This window comes from Giraffa tippelskirchi, chromosome 8 (assembly GCF_054371585.1).
Source record: "Giraffa tippelskirchi isolate mGirTip1 chromosome 8, T2T-mGirTip1v1.2.pri, whole genome shotgun sequence".
Taxonomy (NCBI): Eukaryota; Metazoa; Chordata; class Mammalia; order Artiodactyla; family Giraffidae; genus Giraffa; species Giraffa tippelskirchi.
The window spans coordinates 79,704,312-79,724,811 of NC_137282.1; the positions used below are offsets into that span (position 1 = coordinate 79,704,312).

The 20,500-nt window shown below is 43.1% G+C and overlaps 1 protein-coding gene across 2 annotated transcripts in view; it reads right to left on the reverse strand.

Annotated features, from left to right (window-relative positions):
* Positions 1-20,500, reverse strand: part of ADAMTS12 (ADAM metallopeptidase with thrombospondin type 1 motif 12) — a 370,221-nt gene that overhangs the window by 39,168 nt on the left and 310,553 nt on the right. For both annotated transcript variants that reach the window (XM_081521438.1, XM_081521437.1), the window contains 2 exons: positions 9,964-11,106; positions 75-227 (listed from right to left, as the gene is read on the reverse strand). In XM_081521438.1, coding sequence (XP_081377564.1) covers positions 75-227; positions 9,964-11,106 — 1,296 coding nt within the window. The remainder of the gene's footprint in view (positions 1-74; positions 228-9,963; positions 11,107-20,500) is intronic.

Here is a 20,500-nt window from a genome sequence, read left to right on the forward strand (position 1 = left end):
CTACTTTAGCAAATGGCGCTGGTGTAAGCCCCCCCGCCCCCATCCCCAGCAACACTACTGAGCTGATCAATTACCTTGCTCCAATTTCCCACTTTCCAGCCAGCGCAGGGACGGAGGTGGCACCTCTTGGCCGGGTCTGGCCTCTGCAGGGCGGCGCAGTCGGAATCCACATGGGTGCTGCACTGCACTCTCCGCCAGTAGGTCCCCAGCCCGCACGTGGTGGAGCACTACCCGGGAGGAGGGAGAGATGACAGGCTCAGGGCTGCTTCCTCAGGTACACCCCACCCCCCCCACCCCACCCTGGAGGCAGGGGTCCTCCATCTTGGCTACTCACAAAACCTGCCTGCAGAGCTTCAGCAACTTACCGGCGCTGGGGCTCCAGCCCCAAACAATCTGAATGGCTGAGGGTAGGGCTCAGGCAGGAGTGGTTATAAAAACAAATCCCAGGTGATTCTAATAAGCAGCCAGGGTTGAGAATCCCTGATTTCTATGTGGAAGGAAAACCCAGTGCAAATAGAAATTTGCTTCCCTTTAAAATATCCTGGCTGGAAGGTCTATGGAATGACTAAGAGCTACAGGCACACTGCTGCATTTCATCAATGCTGTTCATGGAAAGGGAAGAGTAGAAAATAGCCTAGGTCAACAGTTTTTTCAACTGGCTCATTTATGCAGGTAAATGGGCTTCCCTGGTGGCTCAGTGGTAAAGAATCAACCCTGCAACGCAGGAGCGGTGGCTTTGATCCCTGGGTCAGGAAGGTCCCCTGAAGAAGGAAATGGCAACCCACTCCAATATTCTTGCCTGGAAAATCCCACGGATGGAGGAGCCTGGCAGACTACAGTTCATGGGGTCACAAAGAGTTAGACACAACTGAGCAACTGAGTACTGTATTATTATGTGTGTATATATATCAGTGAGCCACACACATAATACATATATACACATAATACATATATACATAACACACATAATACATAATACACATAATACATATATATAAAATATATGAAAGTGAAAGTCACTCAGTCATGTCTGACACTTTGTGACCCCATGGACTGTACAGTCCATAGAATTCTCCAGGCCAGAATACTGGACTGGGTAGCCTATCCCTTCTCCAGGGGATCTTCCCGAGCCAGGAATGAAACTGGGGTCTCCTACATTGAAGGCAGATTCTTAACCAGCTGAGCTACAAGGGAAGCCCATATATATAATATACATTAAAGATAATACAGCTGAAGTGCATAGATTCATTGCACTAGTGGCCCTACTGTTCACACCCATGCTGTTTGCAATGGACTTCACAGCTCCTCTCATCAAATGATAGAATGTATGTCCCCAGTTGTTGAATCAGGACTGTTCTTGTACCTTTCTTTTGCCAAGAAATTGCAGTGGATGATGGTGTGCAAGTTCTTAAGAAATCTTGCTTGTTTTAGTTCTCTCTCTTGGACCCTTGTCTTTGCCATGAAAATAAAATTGGCTAACCTACTGGAGCATGGGAGATCATGTGAAATCAATCTGGGTGACCCAGCTGAGGCCATCCCAGACCAGCCAGCCTTCAGCCAACCCTTCACCAGACGCATGACAAGCCAAGCTGAGATCAGCTAAGCTCAGCCTGGGTCAGAAGACACTTCCAGCAATCCACAGACTCACGGACAAAAATGAACATTTACTGAGGTTTTATGGTTGGTTGTTACATAGCACTATTGAGGTAATAGACAATGGATACACAACAGGTACTTTTCCTATATTTTCTCTAACCTTGGAGACTCAGGATACAATTAGAATTCTGCAGTTGACTAATTGTATGATCTTTGGTGGTTTTCTAACTTTCTTTCTTTTAACTTCTCTAGCAAGTAAAGCTGGTGATGACACTAGGACCTCGTTTAAGTTGCTGTGAGAACATAGAGTTAATCCACACACAAAGAGTGCTCTACAAATGTCACCTATTAAACATAGCACTGTAGCTGAAGCTCCAATACTTTCGTCACCTGATGCGAAGAGCCAACTCATTAGAGAAGACCCTGATGCTGGGAAAGATTGAAGGCAGGAGGAGAATGGGATGACAGAGAATGAGATGGTTGGTTGACATCACCAACTCAATGGCCATGCATTTGAGCAAGCTCCAGGAGACGGTGAAGGACAGGGAAGCCTGGCATGCTGCAGTCCATGGGGTTGCAAAGAGTCAGACATGGCTGAGTGACTGAATAATGACAACAACCATAGCACACCTGCAAGGTCAGTGTTATGAGTCCCACTTTCCAGATTTCTGGGGCCCAGAGAGCTTAGCAGTCATGCTCAAGGTCACACAGACACTACAATGTTAATTTCACACCATGGCAAGGAGAAAAACAATGTTTGTTCCAAACCCAGGACAGGAGCTAGTGAGACCAAATTCCCAGGCTAGTGATGACCCTGGTACATCTCAAGTGATGTCTATAGCTCTTTCTGCCATATTTATGTGGTAAATTAACATGTGTCTCTGGGACTCTGAGTCTAGTCCTGTAGGGTTCAAATGTGAGCAGACATTTGTTTAATTCCTTTTTGACAATTTCTATTTAGGCAGCAAACGAGTCCAAAGACAGATGACAGGAGGACATTCATGAAATGCAGTAAGCAAAAGGGGATTCCACTGATTGTCTCTTATGTTGGTTTAAAATTGGGAGTGGGGGGCGGGGCAGAGAAGACCCCAAGGAGGCAGAGGAACAGCTTCTCTTTGTCCTGGGAACCTTCTCCCTCGTTACAGCCAGTGACCGACCCTGTGATAACTGATTTACCAGGTCAAGGAGCAGGTACTGGGGTGTTCAGAACTGGAATTGCTGTGCAGGGCTATATCAGAATCATGTGAAAACTACTGTGAAAGGCTGTGGAAAATTACACTGTCATTTCCATTTACACAATTGCACAGCATACATTTCACTGACTGGCCCAGGGGATCTGACTGAATGATGAGGCAATGGGATGAGAAGTGATCTGTCACAATGAGATCCACACCCATGCACACTGTGAAGCTCCTGAGTTTTCTGTCTTGTAATATATCTCAAAGCAAATACTTATGAGCACTTCCTGTATGCCTGACACTCTTCTACACACAGTTACTCCTCTTATCTCATAATAATTGTGTGAATCAGGCATTGTCATCCTCATTTTAAAAATGAGGAAATGTGTGTGGAGAGAACACACAGAGTAAGTGATGGAGCTAATACTCAAACCCAGAACGTCTGCTTTCAAGTTTTATGTCTGTTCACAATATGAACTTGGTTTTGGTGGCTTAGTTAGTAAAGAATCTGCCTGCAATGCAGGAGCCCTGGGTTTGATCCCTGAGTTGAGAAGATTCCCCTGGAGAAGGGAATGGCTACCCATTCCTGTATTCTTGCCTGGAGAATCCCATGGACAGAGGAGCCTGGTGGGTTATAGTCCATGGGTTCACAAAGAGTCAGACATACACATTTAATATTTGAAATCACAAGTAGTTAGAGGAATGTGCTGTGAACAGCCCTTCAGCACAGGACAGAAAGTGGGAGGACAAGATAAGAGAGATTTCTGATCGAATGCTAAGGAACTTTAGAACTTACTTCCAATATTAAAGAGCAAGAAAATCTTTATGGAAGAAGCAGCTCAAAGCTTGATACTGAAGAACAGGTAGAATTTTTTAATAAAAGAAGGAGAAGGAAATTTCAGGCAGAGAAAACCATGGAAATAAAGGCACTGAGCTGAGATGAGCAGAAGGTTTAGTGGAAACAGAGCAGTTGAGATTTCCTGAGGCTTAGGTGGGTGAAGGCATAGGAGATAGTATGTTGAAAGCTGAGTTATTCAAGGATGTGAAGGCTGTTGGATATTAGAGTGGACTTTATATGATCTGATATGCAATGAAGAGACATCAACAATTTATGATTAGGTGTTCAGAATGATTAGAAAATTCCTTTCGGAAGAGTAATATGGTGGTAATATGGCAATACATCGCTTGTGATGATATGTGGAAAGCATTGGGGAGAGGAGAGATAGTAAGTACCCAGACCAGCAAGGGCAAGGGTCCTAACAAGGGTAGCAACCGAGTGTCTACCATTCTTGACTATTGTGGTGCTACTGGCATTTTGGATTTCCCAAAATGTCACAGGACCCTCTGATCTTTGGCTCCTAGACCCTGAATGCTGGCATCAGCCCCTCCGCCAGCACTGTAATAAACAAAGCATCCCTACTTTTTTCTATATGCCGCCCAGCAGCAGACTGGAAACCACTGGGCCTAAATGAGCAGGAAATAAAGAGGAGATGACTGACATGATGTTTTTATTTCCTGTTCATTGAGGCCTCCCCAGTGACTCAGTGGTAAAGAACCTGCCTGCAATGCAGGAGACGTGGGTTAGATCCCTGGGTTGGGAAGGTCCCCTGGAGAAGGAAATGGTAACCCACTCCAGTATTGTTTTTTTTTTTAATTAATTAATTTATTTTAATTGGAGACTAATTACTTTACAATATTGTGGTGGTTTTCACCATACATCGACATGAATCGGCCACGGGTGTAAGGTATCCCCCCATCCTGAATCCCCTCCCACCTCCCTCCCCACCCCATCCCTTTGGATTGTCCCAGAGCACCAGCTTTGAGTGCCCTGCTTCATGCATCGAACTTGCACTGATCATTTATTTAACATATGGCAATATACATATTTCAGTGCTATTCTATCATATCATCCCACCCTCTCCTTTTTCCACGGAGCCCAAAAGTCTGTTCTTTACATCTGTGTCTCTTTTGCTGTCTTGCATATAGGGTCGTCATTACCATCTTTCTAAATTCCATATATATATGTGTTAATATACTATATTGGTGTTTTTCTTTCTGACGTACTTCACTCTGTATAATAGGCTCCCATTTCGTCCACCTTATTAGAACTGACTCGAATGCAGTCAGTCATTTTTTTTTAATGGCTGAGTAATATTCCATTGTGTATATGTACCATAACTTCCTTATCCATTCATCTGACGATGGACATCTAGGTTGCTTCCATGTCCTAGCTATTGTAAACAGTGCTGCAATGAACATCCACTCCAGTATTCTTGCCTGGAGAATCCCATGAACAGAGGAGCCTGGTGGGCTACAGTCCATGGGGTTGCAAAAGAGTTGTACACAACTGAGCAACTAAACAACAAATAAACAGTAAATAAAGAGGAGATGACAGACATGATGAGAGGACAGACACAGACCCAAAAAACTGTTAGGGTTTTTCTAGTAGGACAGGGAAGCCTGATATCAATGGTTATCCTGGGCTTCCTAAGGTGTAGTGACTGAGTGGCCAATGAGACCATTCTAGGGAGGGACAATCCTAAAGAAACAACTTCAGAGATGGGTAGACTAAAAATCAGGGGACAGTGGGGAACTCACAACCCTAAGTTTTCATTCTGAATCCTGATCCTCTCAGACAGTTCTGTGTATTAAACATTTTGTCTCAAAAGATGCTTAAAGGGAGCAGGCGCCAAGCCCAGTCATGTAGGGGACTCCTGCCAAATGTCAACTTCTAATCTCGTAAAACCCTTGTAGCTTGAAAAACCTCTGCAGTCTGGGCCAATTCCCTTTTTCCAGCCAAACTGCCTAGAATTAATAGTTCCCAATGGCTCCACCATGGTTGCCAAATATTGGAGGAGCTATGATGTAAATAAGAATGGCTTCCCTGGTGGCTCAGATGGTTAAGCGTCTGCTTGCAATTTGGGAGACCTGGGTTTGATCCCTGGGTCAGGAAGATGCCCTGGAGAAGGAAATGGCAACCCACTCCAGTACTCTTGCCTGGAAAATCCCATGGATGGAGGAGCCTGGTAGGCTACAGTCCACGGGGGTCACCAAGAGTCGGACACAACTGAGTGATTTCACTTTCACTATGATGTACTCAATAAGACAGTTTATTTCTGTCAAAGTCAAAGGATGACAGGAGATAGAATTAATCCTTTTATCTTGATTGCCTATAGTCAGAATGTTTCAATTAACCTCTGGGCTTAAACAGTCATTGGAGTTGATAGGTACTTCTATTTAGGTTTACTTTATTTGAATATAGTAACTTCTCACTAGATCAATTAACACTTGTCAATTAATTAACATATATTAAATATCATCAGGACAAAAGCATTAAAACACATTTACATAAGAGGATGGGAAAGGAAACTAATTTCTAGGTCATCCAGAGCTACTTTTTAATGAAACTTTTGTTATGTATTATTCTGTGGATTGAGAAGAGCTGTCCATCTTTATTAACGTTAGTCCTCCTAATGTGAGGACTGTTTCATCTGAAAGGGTCTCTCCTTTGGGCTGCACTTTAGTGTCTCCTTCCATTTCAATACTATAAATGTTCCCCCAAAATCACCAGTGAACTTGCTCATTGTAAGATCCATAAGATCCACTGTCAGTTCTCACATTGCTTGATGTCCATGGCACCACACCTCTTGATTTAAGTCTTAATTAGTAGACTGCTCCTTACTGGTATTTCACATGGGATCTCTTTGTCAGCCAGCTTCTTAAAATGTTTTTTTCCCCGAGTCCCATCCTTGGGCCGCTCCTGTTTGCAGCCTAAAGGCTGTACTTGGATGACCTCGCTCACTTCCAAGGTTTGAGCTTCTCCCTATTGGTCATGACTACCAAATGCCGTCTCCAGTTTTCACCACTCTCAAGAACCTCAGATAAATATACACAAACATCTGCTGGTTATCCTTTGGATGTCCCAGAGGTCCTGCCAACTAAACTCAACCTATAACTGGACTCATCATCCTTTCTTTGTCTCTGTTGAAACTCACTCTTTCTGTACATTGTATGATATCTCAATTTATGGGAGCACCACCCATTGGATACCCAAGATTCCAATGGAATAGTCATGAAGACTCCTCTACACCTCTCTTTTCCTCACATTCCACAACCAATTATTCACAAAGTCCTACTGATTTTAAGTTCCTCATGTCTCCTGAATTTATCTTTCCCTCTTCATCCCAAGCATTCTTGTCATAGTTCTCATTCCTCATCTAGACTACTGCAGTATCCTCCCAACATGTCATATCCCTTATTCTCACCGCTTCCAGAATGGGCTACCTAAAACACACATTGGGCCATGTCGTTCAGTGGCAGAGACTGCTAGATTCTCACTATAATCCTTTTTCCTCATCCTCCTGGGCACTCAACTAGATTATGTTTTCTATCCATTTTGCACTTTGCTCGGGTCAAATGACTGAGTTCTAGACAGTGGAAGATGAGCAGAAGTGATAAATGCCCCCTTCTAGGTTTGGCCCATAAAACCTGTGGGAGAGCCTCTGCACTCTTTTCCTTCCTGACTGTGACTAGGATGGTGACCCCATGGCCAATTTGAAGATGGGAGGATGGTAGAACCGTTGTCAGACTGGAGTCTCAAAGAACTGCACGTGGGTCAGAGCCTCATTCTCTACCACTACCATTGCAGACATGAAATTACCATGTATTATTATGTGAGTGAGAAATCAACTTCTGTTTTGGTGAACCATAACTTGTTTGGCTCTATTTGTTAACAACAGCCTACCTCTCACGTGTGCATCTGTGTGTGACTTCTAAGTACATACACATATTGTACATATGCCATTATGTACAATATGTCATTCATACTTTATTCTGATATTTATACCATATACATGCCTTTCATCTAGTCTTTCACCCTCTGTTTGTCCTTCCTTGTATTTTTCTCAAGGCCCACGGTGTCTTTAATGGAAGGTGCTTTCAGACTTCATCTCCATTGACTAATTAACAAAATCTTACAAATTAACAGGTAGCCTCAGTTTCCCTAACTTGTTCTCTTTGTTGTTGCATTTAGACCAGACTGTTTTGTTGGATAGACGACAATAAGTCTATTTAAGTTCTTTAGGGGTGACCCATGTTTTTGAAAGGAAAAATACCTTTTGAGGGTACTATGTGAAATGATATCATTCATAAAAACTATACAGTACATTTTTATTTCAAATATCTAGGCTGGCTGAATCTACTTCAGTGACCATTTGCTCCTGCAAGCTCAAAAATAACCACACGCCCTCAATGTTATTTGAAAGCACCTTCTTATGAACCATGTGATTTTCTCGTCTGTCTACCCAGGATTACCACATAACTGGCATTGTTTTTATGGATCATATGATCAAGGAAGAAACAAATATAACAGAAGGCAGAGAGAGTGGTGATGTTTCTGATTGTAAAGCAATGGATCATAGGCTATGAAGTCTGTCTGCTTGGGTTCAGATACCTGTCGTGCGTGTGTGTGTGTGTGTGTGTGTGTGATTCTGGCTAGCTACTTCACCTTTCAGCTCTTCCTCATCTCAACAATGGGGGCCATATTACCAATCTCCTTGGGCTGTACTGAGGATTATGGGAGTGACTACATGTGAATTAGCATAAAGTCATTCTATAAAGCATGGCACACACTTCATACGTATTCACTGTCAACGTCCTCCTCATCATTAAGAGCCCAATTAGACTTTGCTAATGGAAAGAAATCTGACCAAAATGTCAGGGATCATGAGACTCATTCCTCTCCTTTTCTGAACAAATTGGATTACTCTAAGCCTGGAAATCTTTTTTGTCCTCCTGAAACTGGATTCTTTACTTGCAAATGGAGATAACAAGATGACTCTCCATTGACAGAAAATGTAATGAACGTGATTTCACTGTAGAAATCAAAATAGGTCAATGTGAAAACATAGTTTGAATGCAAATAAAAAAACTTGAAAGGTTGCATATACCTATTCTTTGCCAGTATAGTCAATTTTGGGACCAATGATGCTGACTAATTCATACAAAAGAATTTAAACAGCGAACTTGTCAGCTGTTGCTGAAATTCACTAGAGAGACTGCAGATTAGAGTGGAAAGATTTGGAAGGCTCATCATCCAACTGACAAGTCACTTAACTGTTAAAAATCTTAGTTTCTGTAATTGTAAATTGGTATAAATGGAGAGCTTACCTGCTCCCCAGGACTAAAAGGAGAAAATAGGAGACTACATATGAAAGCGGTTTGGAAATTAACATGCTTCGTAAATTAAATGTATTGTTATTTTTACATTAGCTGCTAATACTTCTTTTTAGCTAGTGAGATGAGTCATGCATCATCATAAAAATTGCTGAATGATTTGAACATATGATTATTTTGCCACAAAGTTCTCTTTTGAGTTGTCTATTTTTTAACAAGTTCAAATACTCTGCATTCAAAATGCAAATGGGTGAGAAATGATTGTGATGCTTCAAAGGATGTAATTAGTTCTAGAAATGGAGAAACAAATATCTAGCCAAATTCCTGAAGCCTGAAAACAGGAACCAATGTTTTGTCACCATGTTTATTTTCTTCTTACTCTATTTTCTTCTTACTCTGTCTATGAGTCACAAAGAGTTTTTTTCAAACGAATTTTTTTAATACAAGCAAACACTGAGTCCAAAAAAAATCATTAATAAAGTAAGCATAGAATTCTTTTAAAGAAGTTTGTTTTAGATTTCCATTCCAATTGTGACTACTTGATAGGTTTAAACCAGATTCTCAACATTGGCTTTCTGAATGAAATGTGAACTCAGGTCCTCCCGTAGGATTCTTTGAATCCTATGGATTCTTTGGTCCTTCATCATAGGATTCTTACAGTTTGTAGCTGGAAGGGACATTGGAGAGAGGAGAGGTGATTTGTACTAGCTTCACTGTTCTATAGATCAAAAGCAGGTTCAGAGAGGCAGACTGAATTCTCTATTGTCACACAACTGGCTGACTCAGGCTTCCTGATTTAGTTCTAGGTTCTTCTCACTCTATCTCACTATATTTGTTCTCTTTCCCTGGACTTTTTTTTTTTCTTTTCATTTTTGGAGTTAGTGAAGGGGGAGGTGAGGGCATGGACCTGATTGCTTCACTTTTTTTCAAGTCCATTTGGAAATCTGCACAGAAATGCAACACCCCTGGCTAATTCCATATAGAATCAGGCCTGGGTAAGAAACAGAACTCTTACCTCACTCCAGTTTCCAACAATCCAGTAGGCAGGGCTGCGTCCCATTGAGAGCTGCTTGTAATCTGAGGCATTCAGCAAAAATCCCTCAGCCATCAGACTTGTTGCATCTTCCTTGGTCAGGACTGGTCCAGAACTCTGTGTTAGATTCGTGTTGCTTGGAAGTTCTGGGGGGTGATGGTTTACTGGCTTTTTGGAGTATGCTGGCTGGTGGTCTCCTCCCAGAGGGAGTGGAGTATTAGCTGGCTTTTCAGTGACCATCCCTTCAGCTCTGGATGCTCCATTTTTGAGAGTAATGGGCCTCTGGCTGGGTACCAGTCCTTCTGATACTGTGCTAAAGGGTGGCCACAGAGATGTCCCCCCAAGATAAGGTGTTGGTGGAGGTCCAAGTGGTATTTCAATACTTCTTTCCCCTGGAGCATCATTTGCAGGTACTCTGATCTTGGTCCATGTCACAGAGTTGTTCTCATTTTTTTTCTCAGATGGTTCACTGTCTTCCCCTGAGCCACTATGAATCTCCATTTCTGGCTCTTTGGTCAAGGGACTGTAAAACGAGGTCACCTGCCAAGTCACAGCATTGCTGGAAGTTGACAAGTCAGAACCACTCGTCGTTGTGATGACAAGGTCTCCCTCTGAGGTAGGACCAGTGTTGGGATTGGAAACATTCTCTTCATTTGGTTCTATGCTCAAAGACCAAGAAGTGAGGATGGGCTGGGAAGTACTTCCAGTGGAAATGACATTATGGGTGTCCAGTTCAGTTTGGATTGAACTATTCTGCCCCTGCTTCCCATCCAAGTCTCCTTCTTCTGAGGCTGTGGTAGGATCAGGGCTGTTAATTGTTGGCACGCTTGTGCTCAGAGGCCCGGGCACTGTTGGTATAGTCAGCACGCTGGGACTGGTTGTAGTCAGCATCCTAGGACTGGGTGTAGTTGGAGGGACAGGCGTGAAGGGGTCAGGTGTTGGGAGCTTTTTCCCACTGAAAATTGTGCCTCTGTTGGGCTTCAGAATTCTCCGGCTGGACGGGCACTGCTGGAGGCCACAGAGAGCTCTGCTGTTGGGTTTCCTTGTCATGTCGCAGGGCTCATCATGGTTCTTGGCACACGTGACAGTGCGCATCCGTACTCCACCACCACAGGAAACAGAGCACTAGAAGAGAGAGATGGCCGTTAGTCTCGTGGGAAAGGCGTGTTGGTTCCCAACAAATCAGGACAGGCCCAGTAGAAACTGAACTGTGCAGCTAAAATCATTTCCTATCTTTGTATTTGGCTTCTGTGTGATTTTAGTTTCCCAGAGAAATATGTATCTCGGGGAGATCACCTGGGGCTCAGGACTAACAATTTACTCTTCACAAACTGAAAATTCAAACCATGACATGGTAAAACTGAAGTCTCTCTGGGCTAGGACTATTGGATAGTGGATCCGCAAAGAGTACAATGATTTAAACAATCACCTGAATTTTTAAAAGAGATAGGAATATTATCTTCTCTAAGGTTTCTGGAGAAGGCAATGGCAACCCACTCCAGTCCTCTTGCCTGGAAAATCCCATGGATGGAGGAGCCTGGTAGGCTGCAGTCCATGGGGTCGCTGGGAGTCGGACACGACTGAGCGATTTCACTTCCACTTTTCACTTTCATGCATTGGAGAAGGAAATGGCAACCCACTCCTGTACTCTTGCCTGGAGAATCCCAGGGACGGGGGAGCCTGGTGGGCGGCCGTCTCTGGGGTCGCACGGAGTCGGACACGACTGAAGCGACTTAGCAGCAGCAGCAGCAGCTAAGGTTTCAGTGCTATTAAATTAATGTAAAGTGTTTATGTATTTTCTGGAATCTATTAATTTAATGATAATAAGCCTGTCCCTTTAATATTCATATAGTCACACAGCCTCACTCAGCTATCCTAAGCTCCATTTTCTTGCTTGTTGTCAGATGGACTCAGATTAAAAGCTAGACAGTCAGTGGAAACATACCATGTATATAGCTCCAGGACCTTTTATGAAATTTAAAGGTGGGAAGTTAATCAAAGGTGGGGAGATACCCTGTGCAAAGAGTTAGGGGAGTCCTGGAGCATGGTGTCGATAATACATGGATGTTGTGGCAGGTACCTCTCCTTAGTGGTCTCTCCAGGGCATGCAAAGCACAGATAGCTACACTGCCTTTGAAGGAATCCTAACAGGACAGTCACTTCTCAAGATTCACAGTAAATATCTCTTTGTAACCCTATGGACCATAGGCCACCAGGCTCCTCTGTCCATGGGATTCTCCAGGCAAGAATACTGGAGTGGGTTGCCATGCCCTCCTCCAGGGATCGAATGTGCATCTTTTACATCTTCTGCATTGGCAGGTGGGTTCTTTACCACTAGCACCACCTGGGCAGCCCAAACCAAACATAGTACATAGTTGTGATCAATACATAACACTAGATTTCTTGATATATTTTTTTTAAATCACATTTTTACCCAACTGCTCCATTTTTAGCTTCCTTTTCCAATGATAGGATAAAGTATCTACCAAATAGTTGGTTCTTGAACATGGACTGTCCAGGAGTTTGTGTTGGCTGGTTCACATTTGTCTGTCTTACATCTCTGACCCTAACATAGGTTTCTTGAAGATGGGTACTACATAATGTTTCCTGGATTTCACACTCTGTGTGATACCCTATGAATATCAGCCCTGTGAGATCTATACAGCTGTGAGATTTACAAGACTGGAATTATTATTCCGTCTCTTACAAGAGAAGAAGCTGACACTCAGGAACCCGCTTGAAAGGTTGCAAGTCAGTGGCAGAGTAAAAACTGGATTAATTCCATGCCTCTCCCGATCCACCAAGAAAAACCCCTAGCACAGCATGGTGGACAAGCAATTTGTCTACTGAATTCACTTATTGAGTTGATCAAACTTTTGATTTTTGAAAAGTTACCCAAAGGCAGAAACTGTCTCTTATTCATAAGTGAACTCCAGGATAGTTCTTGGGATACAGTGACCACTTACTACATATTTATTAAGTGACTATTCTACCTGGAAAATAATCAGGAATGGGAATATTCTTCTCCCTGGGAGCTTATGCACTTTTCACTCTGAGTTTCTTGCCTTCTCAAATCCTACTTTCAAGTTCCTCTGTATTGGAAAATAAATTTCTCCTTAATTTTGTTCCAATCAAGCATAATCACTCACTGATACATGATAGTTCTGTTAAAATCAGAATTTTTGAAAAGCAGGAGATGCATGTGAGTACAGAAGACTGTGTTGCTCAGGGAATGTTCAACTGCAGAGTTGGGTCAACCAATAAAGCTGTGGTGCTTCCCAGGTGGCACTAGTGGTAAAGGAACCACCTGCCAATCCAGGAGAAATAAGAGATTCAGGTTCAATCCCTGGGTTGGGAAGATCCCCTGGACGAGGGCATAGCAACTCACTCCAGTATCCTTGCCTGGGAAATCCCATGGACAGAGAGCCAGGGGGGCTACAGTCCATGGGGTCGCACAGAATCAGACACGACTGAAGCTGTGAGATGAAGATGTCAACAAACACTTAAACAACCAGCTCGAAGACTGAACTTCCAAGTTTGTTTTGATATAAGAGTATTAATCTTTGGGCTTCCCTGGTAGCTCAGACAGTAAAGAATCTGCCTACAATGCAGGAAACCTGGGTTCGATTTCTGAGTCAGGAAGATCCTCTGGAGAAGGAAATGGCAACCCACTCCAGTATCCTTGCCTGGCAAATTCCATGGACATTGGAGCCTGGTGGGCTACAGTTCATGGAGTCGGAAAGAGCTGGATGTGACTGAGCAACTAACACTTTCATGCTTGGGGGGAACAGTGCTTCATAGACCAAGAAATGCACACTTACTTCCAACCAAATGGAGACCACCAATAAAGCTCTTAGAACCCTGCAGTGAGGAAATGGTCTCTTCTAGCATCTTCTATGACTCACTTCAATTTAAAGCCTGGAAAGGGCAGGCTGTGGGTATTTACTTTTCTGGCTTGCTACAACGTTTCTGCTTTTCTTGTTTATGAAGAGACTTTCTGCTGCATTCATTTTCGTCATCCTGAGTCACTTCTCCACTTGCTACACTCTGATCTGAACTCCTAGGGTTTTCAAATCTCCACTTTGTAAAACTGTATCAGTCTAAGTAAATAATCCTCTATGTATGCCCAAACATATTTCCATGCTGGCTGCCTCAGACAGGCTCCAATTTGAGAAGTGATTCATAAACTAGGACCCTGATAACCCTAATGCCAAGCAGGTGTACCCTGCCTTGCGTTTTCTTTCCAAGAAATGTCAAAGTAGACATAGCTAAAAGCAGGAAACCCTGATTTTTTTTTCTTCTCTGTTCGTGACCTTTTTTGGTTTATTTTGATTTGCAACATCTCTAATACCCACAGACTTTACTCTACAACTTTACAAGCATTTTTAAAAATCCAAAAATATATGCATGTGTGCCCTCTACCCCATGATGAACTATGAAGTTAAAAAGTTATAAAACCTGTAAGAAATAGCACCTTATATGCCATTATACATGATGTAGGGACTAAGCTCAGCTTCCTTGTCTAGAAACTGAAAGTAATACTAACCTTTCAAGACTGAGGATATATTATATAAGACAACAATCTTAACATAGTGCATAATATATAGGAGACAACTGGGAATTGGAAGGTATTATTATCACCGTTATAATAATGATGCTGATAATAATAATAGTAATGATAACAAAGGGCATGGGGTCCCCAGTTTCTACTATCCTTCTGAAGCACAGAGTGACACACAGATCTATCTTGCACGATGCTGTAAAGTGAGCAGCTGTGTAAGTAAAGCGGTTGCAGGCACAAGTCTAGAAGATACCATGGAGACACATATTCCCATTGGTTTATTGCTGGATTTTTTTTTGGATATGAGCTTCCTAGGGCTAATAGATATGTTTGTATTTCTAATTTACAAATTATAAGTATTAAATAATCTTATTCACTATGAACTTGTTCAGCCTAAAAGAATAAAGCAGGAGTAAATAATTGCCATCTACATGGTTGTGTAATTAAAACACATTAGATTTTGGTCTTTCAGAACAGAAGATTATTCTAGAACAGAAACACCAAAGTCGCAGCCTAAGAGGTACCTGTGGCCCACTGGCATGTATTCTTTGGTCTGTTCAACCTCAAAAGAAACAAGCAAATAACAAAACGCAAATATTGAATTAGCAGGCAACATTTTAAAGTGAGCAAATTCCATATTAAAACTTCAGGTTTTTTAGCTTCTCTTGAAAAAGCAGATGATCTATAACTATGGGCCCCATTCCCAACTGGCAACTCAAAAACTTCATGAATGGATACCTGGTCTGGGGGAGTTTACATGTTTTCCACCTACCATTCATTCCCATCCACTCTCCTCACCCAGTAGACATAGCATCTTTCAAATAACTGATGCTCGCCATTCCTTCGCACTGGGGCATATTATGTCCAGTGAGACAGTCAGTGTGAACTGTCTACTGTGTTTACTGAGCCTAAAAACTCAGGTGCCTTTTCTCATAGTCACAGCAGAACAAGCGGTACTGTTTTGTATTCAGCCCACACATTTCCCAGTACATCTTCCAACTGTGTTTATCTCCTTAGGAGCTGTCAAGCCCTTCAGATGAGATAAATGCAGGACACAGCACCACACTTAGAACTCATCTCAATTGCTAGTTTCAGGATCCTCAAAACCAGTTTCTGCGATGATTACCTTATGCCCTTCCCTTATAATTTTGAACTGTGTACCAGGCAAACAGTTTGTCAATCTGTGAATGTCCTACCTGGGAGTTATCTTGCCCTCACTTGCCATCACTCTGAGATTAAGGCCTGTTGGGGGAGCCTGCTGAGAAAGAAGTCTGCTGCTAAATTAGTCAACTCCACCCACCTGAGGGGCACTGTGGGGGCAGGGCCTCGCAATTGGCTCAGAGCTGTCATGCTAAGAGAGAGTTTATTCAAAAACACAGCTGGGGTTTATCAGAGAGGTTGGGCTAAAGGGATGAGTAGGGAAACAGCCAATATATAGTCTCAGGAAGTGATAAACGAATGATTGGTTGTTGTTGTTGTTCAGTCGCTCAATCATGTCCCCGACTCTGCGACCCCATGCACTGCAGCACGCCAGGCTTCCCTGTCCTTCACTATCTCCTGGAGTTTGCTCAAACTCATGTCGAGTCGGTGATGCCATCCAGCCATCTCATCGCCTGTCATCCCCTTCTCCTCCTGCCCTCATTCTTTCCCAGCATCAGAGTCTTTTCCAATGAGTCGGCTCTTCCCATCAGGTGGCCAAAGTATTGGAGCTATAGCTTCACCATTAGTCCTTCCAATCTCATACTAAAATTATCTTGAAAGTAAGTGACCTGTTATAGATTGAATTGCATCCCCTCCAAAAAAAGAGAGACTCTTAACTCCTGGTCCCCCTCTTCCTTTGTGCCTCAGAATGTGGTCTTAACTGGAGATGCTGTCTTTACAGAGTAAATCAAGGTAAAATGAGGTCACTAGGGTGGGCCCTCGGAGAAGGCAATGGCAACCCACTCCAGGACTCTTGCCTGGAAAATCCCATGGACAGAGCTTGGTAGGCTGCAGTCCATGGGGTTGCGAAGAGTCGGACACGACTGAGCAACTTCACTTTCACTTTTCACTTTCATGTATTGGAGAAGGAAATGGCAACCCACTCCAGTGTTCTTGCCTGGAGAATCCCAGGGACGGGGGAGCCTGGTGGGTTGCCGTCTGTGGGGTCGCACAGAGTCGGACACGACTGAAGTGACTTAGCAGCAGTAGCAGGGTGGGCTCTAATCCAGTATGACCATTATCCTCATGAAAAGGGTAAATCTAGATGCAGAGACACACATATAGAGACAACACCACGTGAAGATGAAAGCAGAGCTGATGGTGATGCATCTATAAGCCAAGAGACACCAAAGATTGTGAGCAAAGCATCAGAGGTCAGGAACGAAGCATGGAAAAGTTTCTCTCTCACAGCCTTCATGTGTGCGTGCCTGCTAAGTTGCTTCAGTCATGCCTGAGTTTGCGACCCCACGGCTACACCTCTGTGACGCCCCCCAGAGCCCACCAGGCTCCTCTATCCATGGGATTTTGCAGGCAAGAATACTGGAGTGGGTTGCCATGCCCTCCTCCAGGGCATCTTCCCCACCCAGGGATTAAATCCGCATCTCTTATGTCTCCTGTGTTGGCAGGTGGGTTCTTTGTGTGCCACCTGAGAAACCTCTATATTCTGGCTCCTCTCTTACCTCTTTGGTACAGTCCCTCAGAGCTATCTGAGAGGCTGCATTTCAGGCTTAATGCCTCCCTTTTGTCCACCAAATAAAACATAACTCTTGACTTTGAGGCTGTGCATTTTTTCAGTCAACATTACAAAACTGGTGAGACAGTACATTTCTATTGTTTAAAATACCCACTTTGTGGTACTTTGTTAAGGCAGCCCTAGCAAGCAAATATACAACACTGTGGAGAATCAGTATGACCCCCAACTGGTTTCTTCCAGTACCTGTTTCAGACAAGGGTGGTCACATGTGTTCTCCAGGAAACCTGGCAAAGCGTGGGCTGCTGGCATCTGGGAAGAATGAGATGCTTGCAGAGGTGACATGCCAAAAGAGCAGGTGGTCAGGGCTAAAGTATCAGGTGTCCAGTCTCACAGGACTGTCTGGGACCTTGAATGAAACTGGGGAACACTGAGAGTAATTGACTCAGCCATGTCTTCTCACCTTCCGTGCTGTCTCCCTGCGGTTTTCAGGAACTCTTGTGGCTCTTCACATGAGTTTTGTGTGCCTGTTTTCATTTAGCAACAGATAAGCCATGGGCATTTGCTGCAGTGCCTTCTGTTTGAAGAGCCAGGAGAGCTTGATCGTGAAACATTTAGTCTATCTGGTCACATGTGGAAGCCAAAACCCATGCGAACAGCTTTGCACTTAATAGATTCTCAGGAGCTGGGCTAATTAATTGTTTATTCATTTGTTTGTTTGTGTGCTTTGGCCAGGCACAAAGAGAGTAAAGATCTCTGCAGACCCTGAGCATGTCTGCTTTTGAGGCTCTACCCTAAGGCCCATCCAATATATTAAAAACCATCTCTAGTCTCAAGTGACATATAATCTTCTTCTGTGAAAACAATTTGAAAAGCTTTTTATGCTTTTGCTTTTGAAAATATTTGGTGAGGACCACTCATTTAATTTATGAGTGGCTCTGATTTCTCTGCGATCATTACAGATAGTCTGCAATTCCAGCAAAGTGAGAAAAGCCGGTCTACAAATTGTTTCCTAAACAGAACACATTTTTTTGTGAACACTGAGAGCTGTCATGTTGTTACATTTTGCAGATGTTTGAAAGGCTTTATGCCATAGTTCAGAGTAAAAGCTCTGTTGCCAGCAGTCAAATCCTGGCTCCATTGCTTACAGGCTGTGTGACTTTGGACAAGCTTGTAAATATCTCTATGCCTCTCTTTCTTTACCAGTGAAATGGGGTTAATAAGGCCATTGTGTGCTCAGTCGTGTTTAACTCTTTGCGGCCCTATGGGCTGTAGCTCACCAGGCTCCTCTGTCCATGGGATTTTCCAGGCAAGAATACTGGAGTGGGTGGCTATTTCCTCCTCTAGGGGATTTTCCCAACCCAGGGATCAAACCCGCGTCTCCTGGGTCTCCTGTATTGGCAGGTGGATTCTTTACCACTGAGCAACCTGGTAAGCCTGGTAATACCTACAAAGGTGTTTAATATACATACTAAATGCTTGATAATCATTTGTTTTTAATATGTAATTAAATATTGATTTCTGATTTTAGAGTGTCTTTTGCTTTATTGGAGCAACACAGTAGTTTCGTTTTTCAGATTTTAAACACTTTTGTGGGTCCATGAAAACCTTGCAGGCGCTAAGCCATGTGCCCCTGCATAAAAGGGCTCTGAGCTCAGAGAGGAAGTTAGATGAAGATGCAGGGGCCAATACACGTTCCCCCCTACAGTGTAGAAGGATTCCCTTTTCTCCACACCCTCTCCAGCATTTATTATTTGTATACTTTTTGATGATGGCTATTCTGACCTGTGCGAGGTGATATGTTATTGTAGTTTTGATTTGCACTTCTCTAATAATTAGTGATGTTAAGCATTTTTTCATATCTATATCTTCTTTGGAGAAATGTCTATTTAGATCTTCTGCCCATTTTTAAAAATTGGATTGTTTGTTTTTTTGATATAAGAATTACCATATGACCCAGCAACCCCATTCCTTGGCATATACCTGGAGAAAGCCATAATTCAAAAAGATATATGCACCCCAGTGTTCACTGCAGCACTATTTACAGTATCCAGGACATGGAAGCAACCTAAATGTTCATTAACAGAGGAATGGGAAAAGAGGCTAGGGTACATATATACAGTAGAATATCATAAAAAAGAATGAAAGCGTGCCATTTGCAGCAACATAGGTGGATGTAGAGATTGTCATACTGAGTGAAGTCAGAGAAAGACAAATATTATATATTGCTTATATGAGCATCTTAAAAAATGGGTACAAATAAACTTACAAAACAGAGTCACAGATATAGAAAACAAACATGGTTGCCAGGGGTAAATTGGGAGACTGGGATTGATATATACACACTGCTGTGTATGTGATTGTGTGTGTGTGTGTGTGTGTGTGTGTGTGTGTGTGTGTGCTTAGTCGTGTCTGACTCTGTGCGACCTATGGACTATAGCCCGCCAAGCTCCTCTGTCCATGGGATTTTCCTGGCAAGAAAACTGGAGTGGGTTGCTATAGCACTGAGAACTCAACTGAGTACTCTGTAATGGCTTATATGGAAAAAGAATATATACATATGTACAACTGATTCACTTTGCCGTACAGTGGATACTAGCACAACACTGTAAATCAACTATACTCCAATAAAAAAATTTTTTTAAATAAAAGGAAATGCAAGGGCCACAGATACAGGGAACTTGGGTGTCACTGACTGGACAAGGCTTGCAAAGTAAGAGTAACATGGAAAACAGACCCTTGTCTTCTTGCCTGATAATAAAGCTCCCAGTTAGTGAATGCTCCAGTATTCTTGGGCTTCCCTGGTGGCTCAGCTGGTAAAGAATCCTCTGCAATGTAGGAGACCTGGGTTCAATCCCTGGGTTGGGAAGATCCCCTGGAGAAGGGAATGGCTACTCACTCCAGTATTCTGGCCTGGAGAATTTCATGGGCTGTATAGTCCATGGGGTCGCAAAGAGTTGGACACGACTGAGCGACTTCACTTTCACATTTCACTTTCAGGCATTGGAGAAGGAAATGGCAACCCACTCCAGTATTCTTGCCTGGAGAATCCCAGGGACAGGGAAGCCTGGTGGGCTGCCGTCTATGCAGTCGCACAGAGTCGGACATGACTGAAGCGACTTAGCAGCAGCAGCAGCAGGCACTATGTGAAGGACTCACATGGATTATCATCAAACTTTATGATAATCCGGTCTTTCTAAATGAGCAAAGGTTGAGAAATGCTTAACAGTAGCTCAGTTAGGGCTTGCCAGGGGTGGAAAACCTGGGAAAATTACTACCCTAGGAAA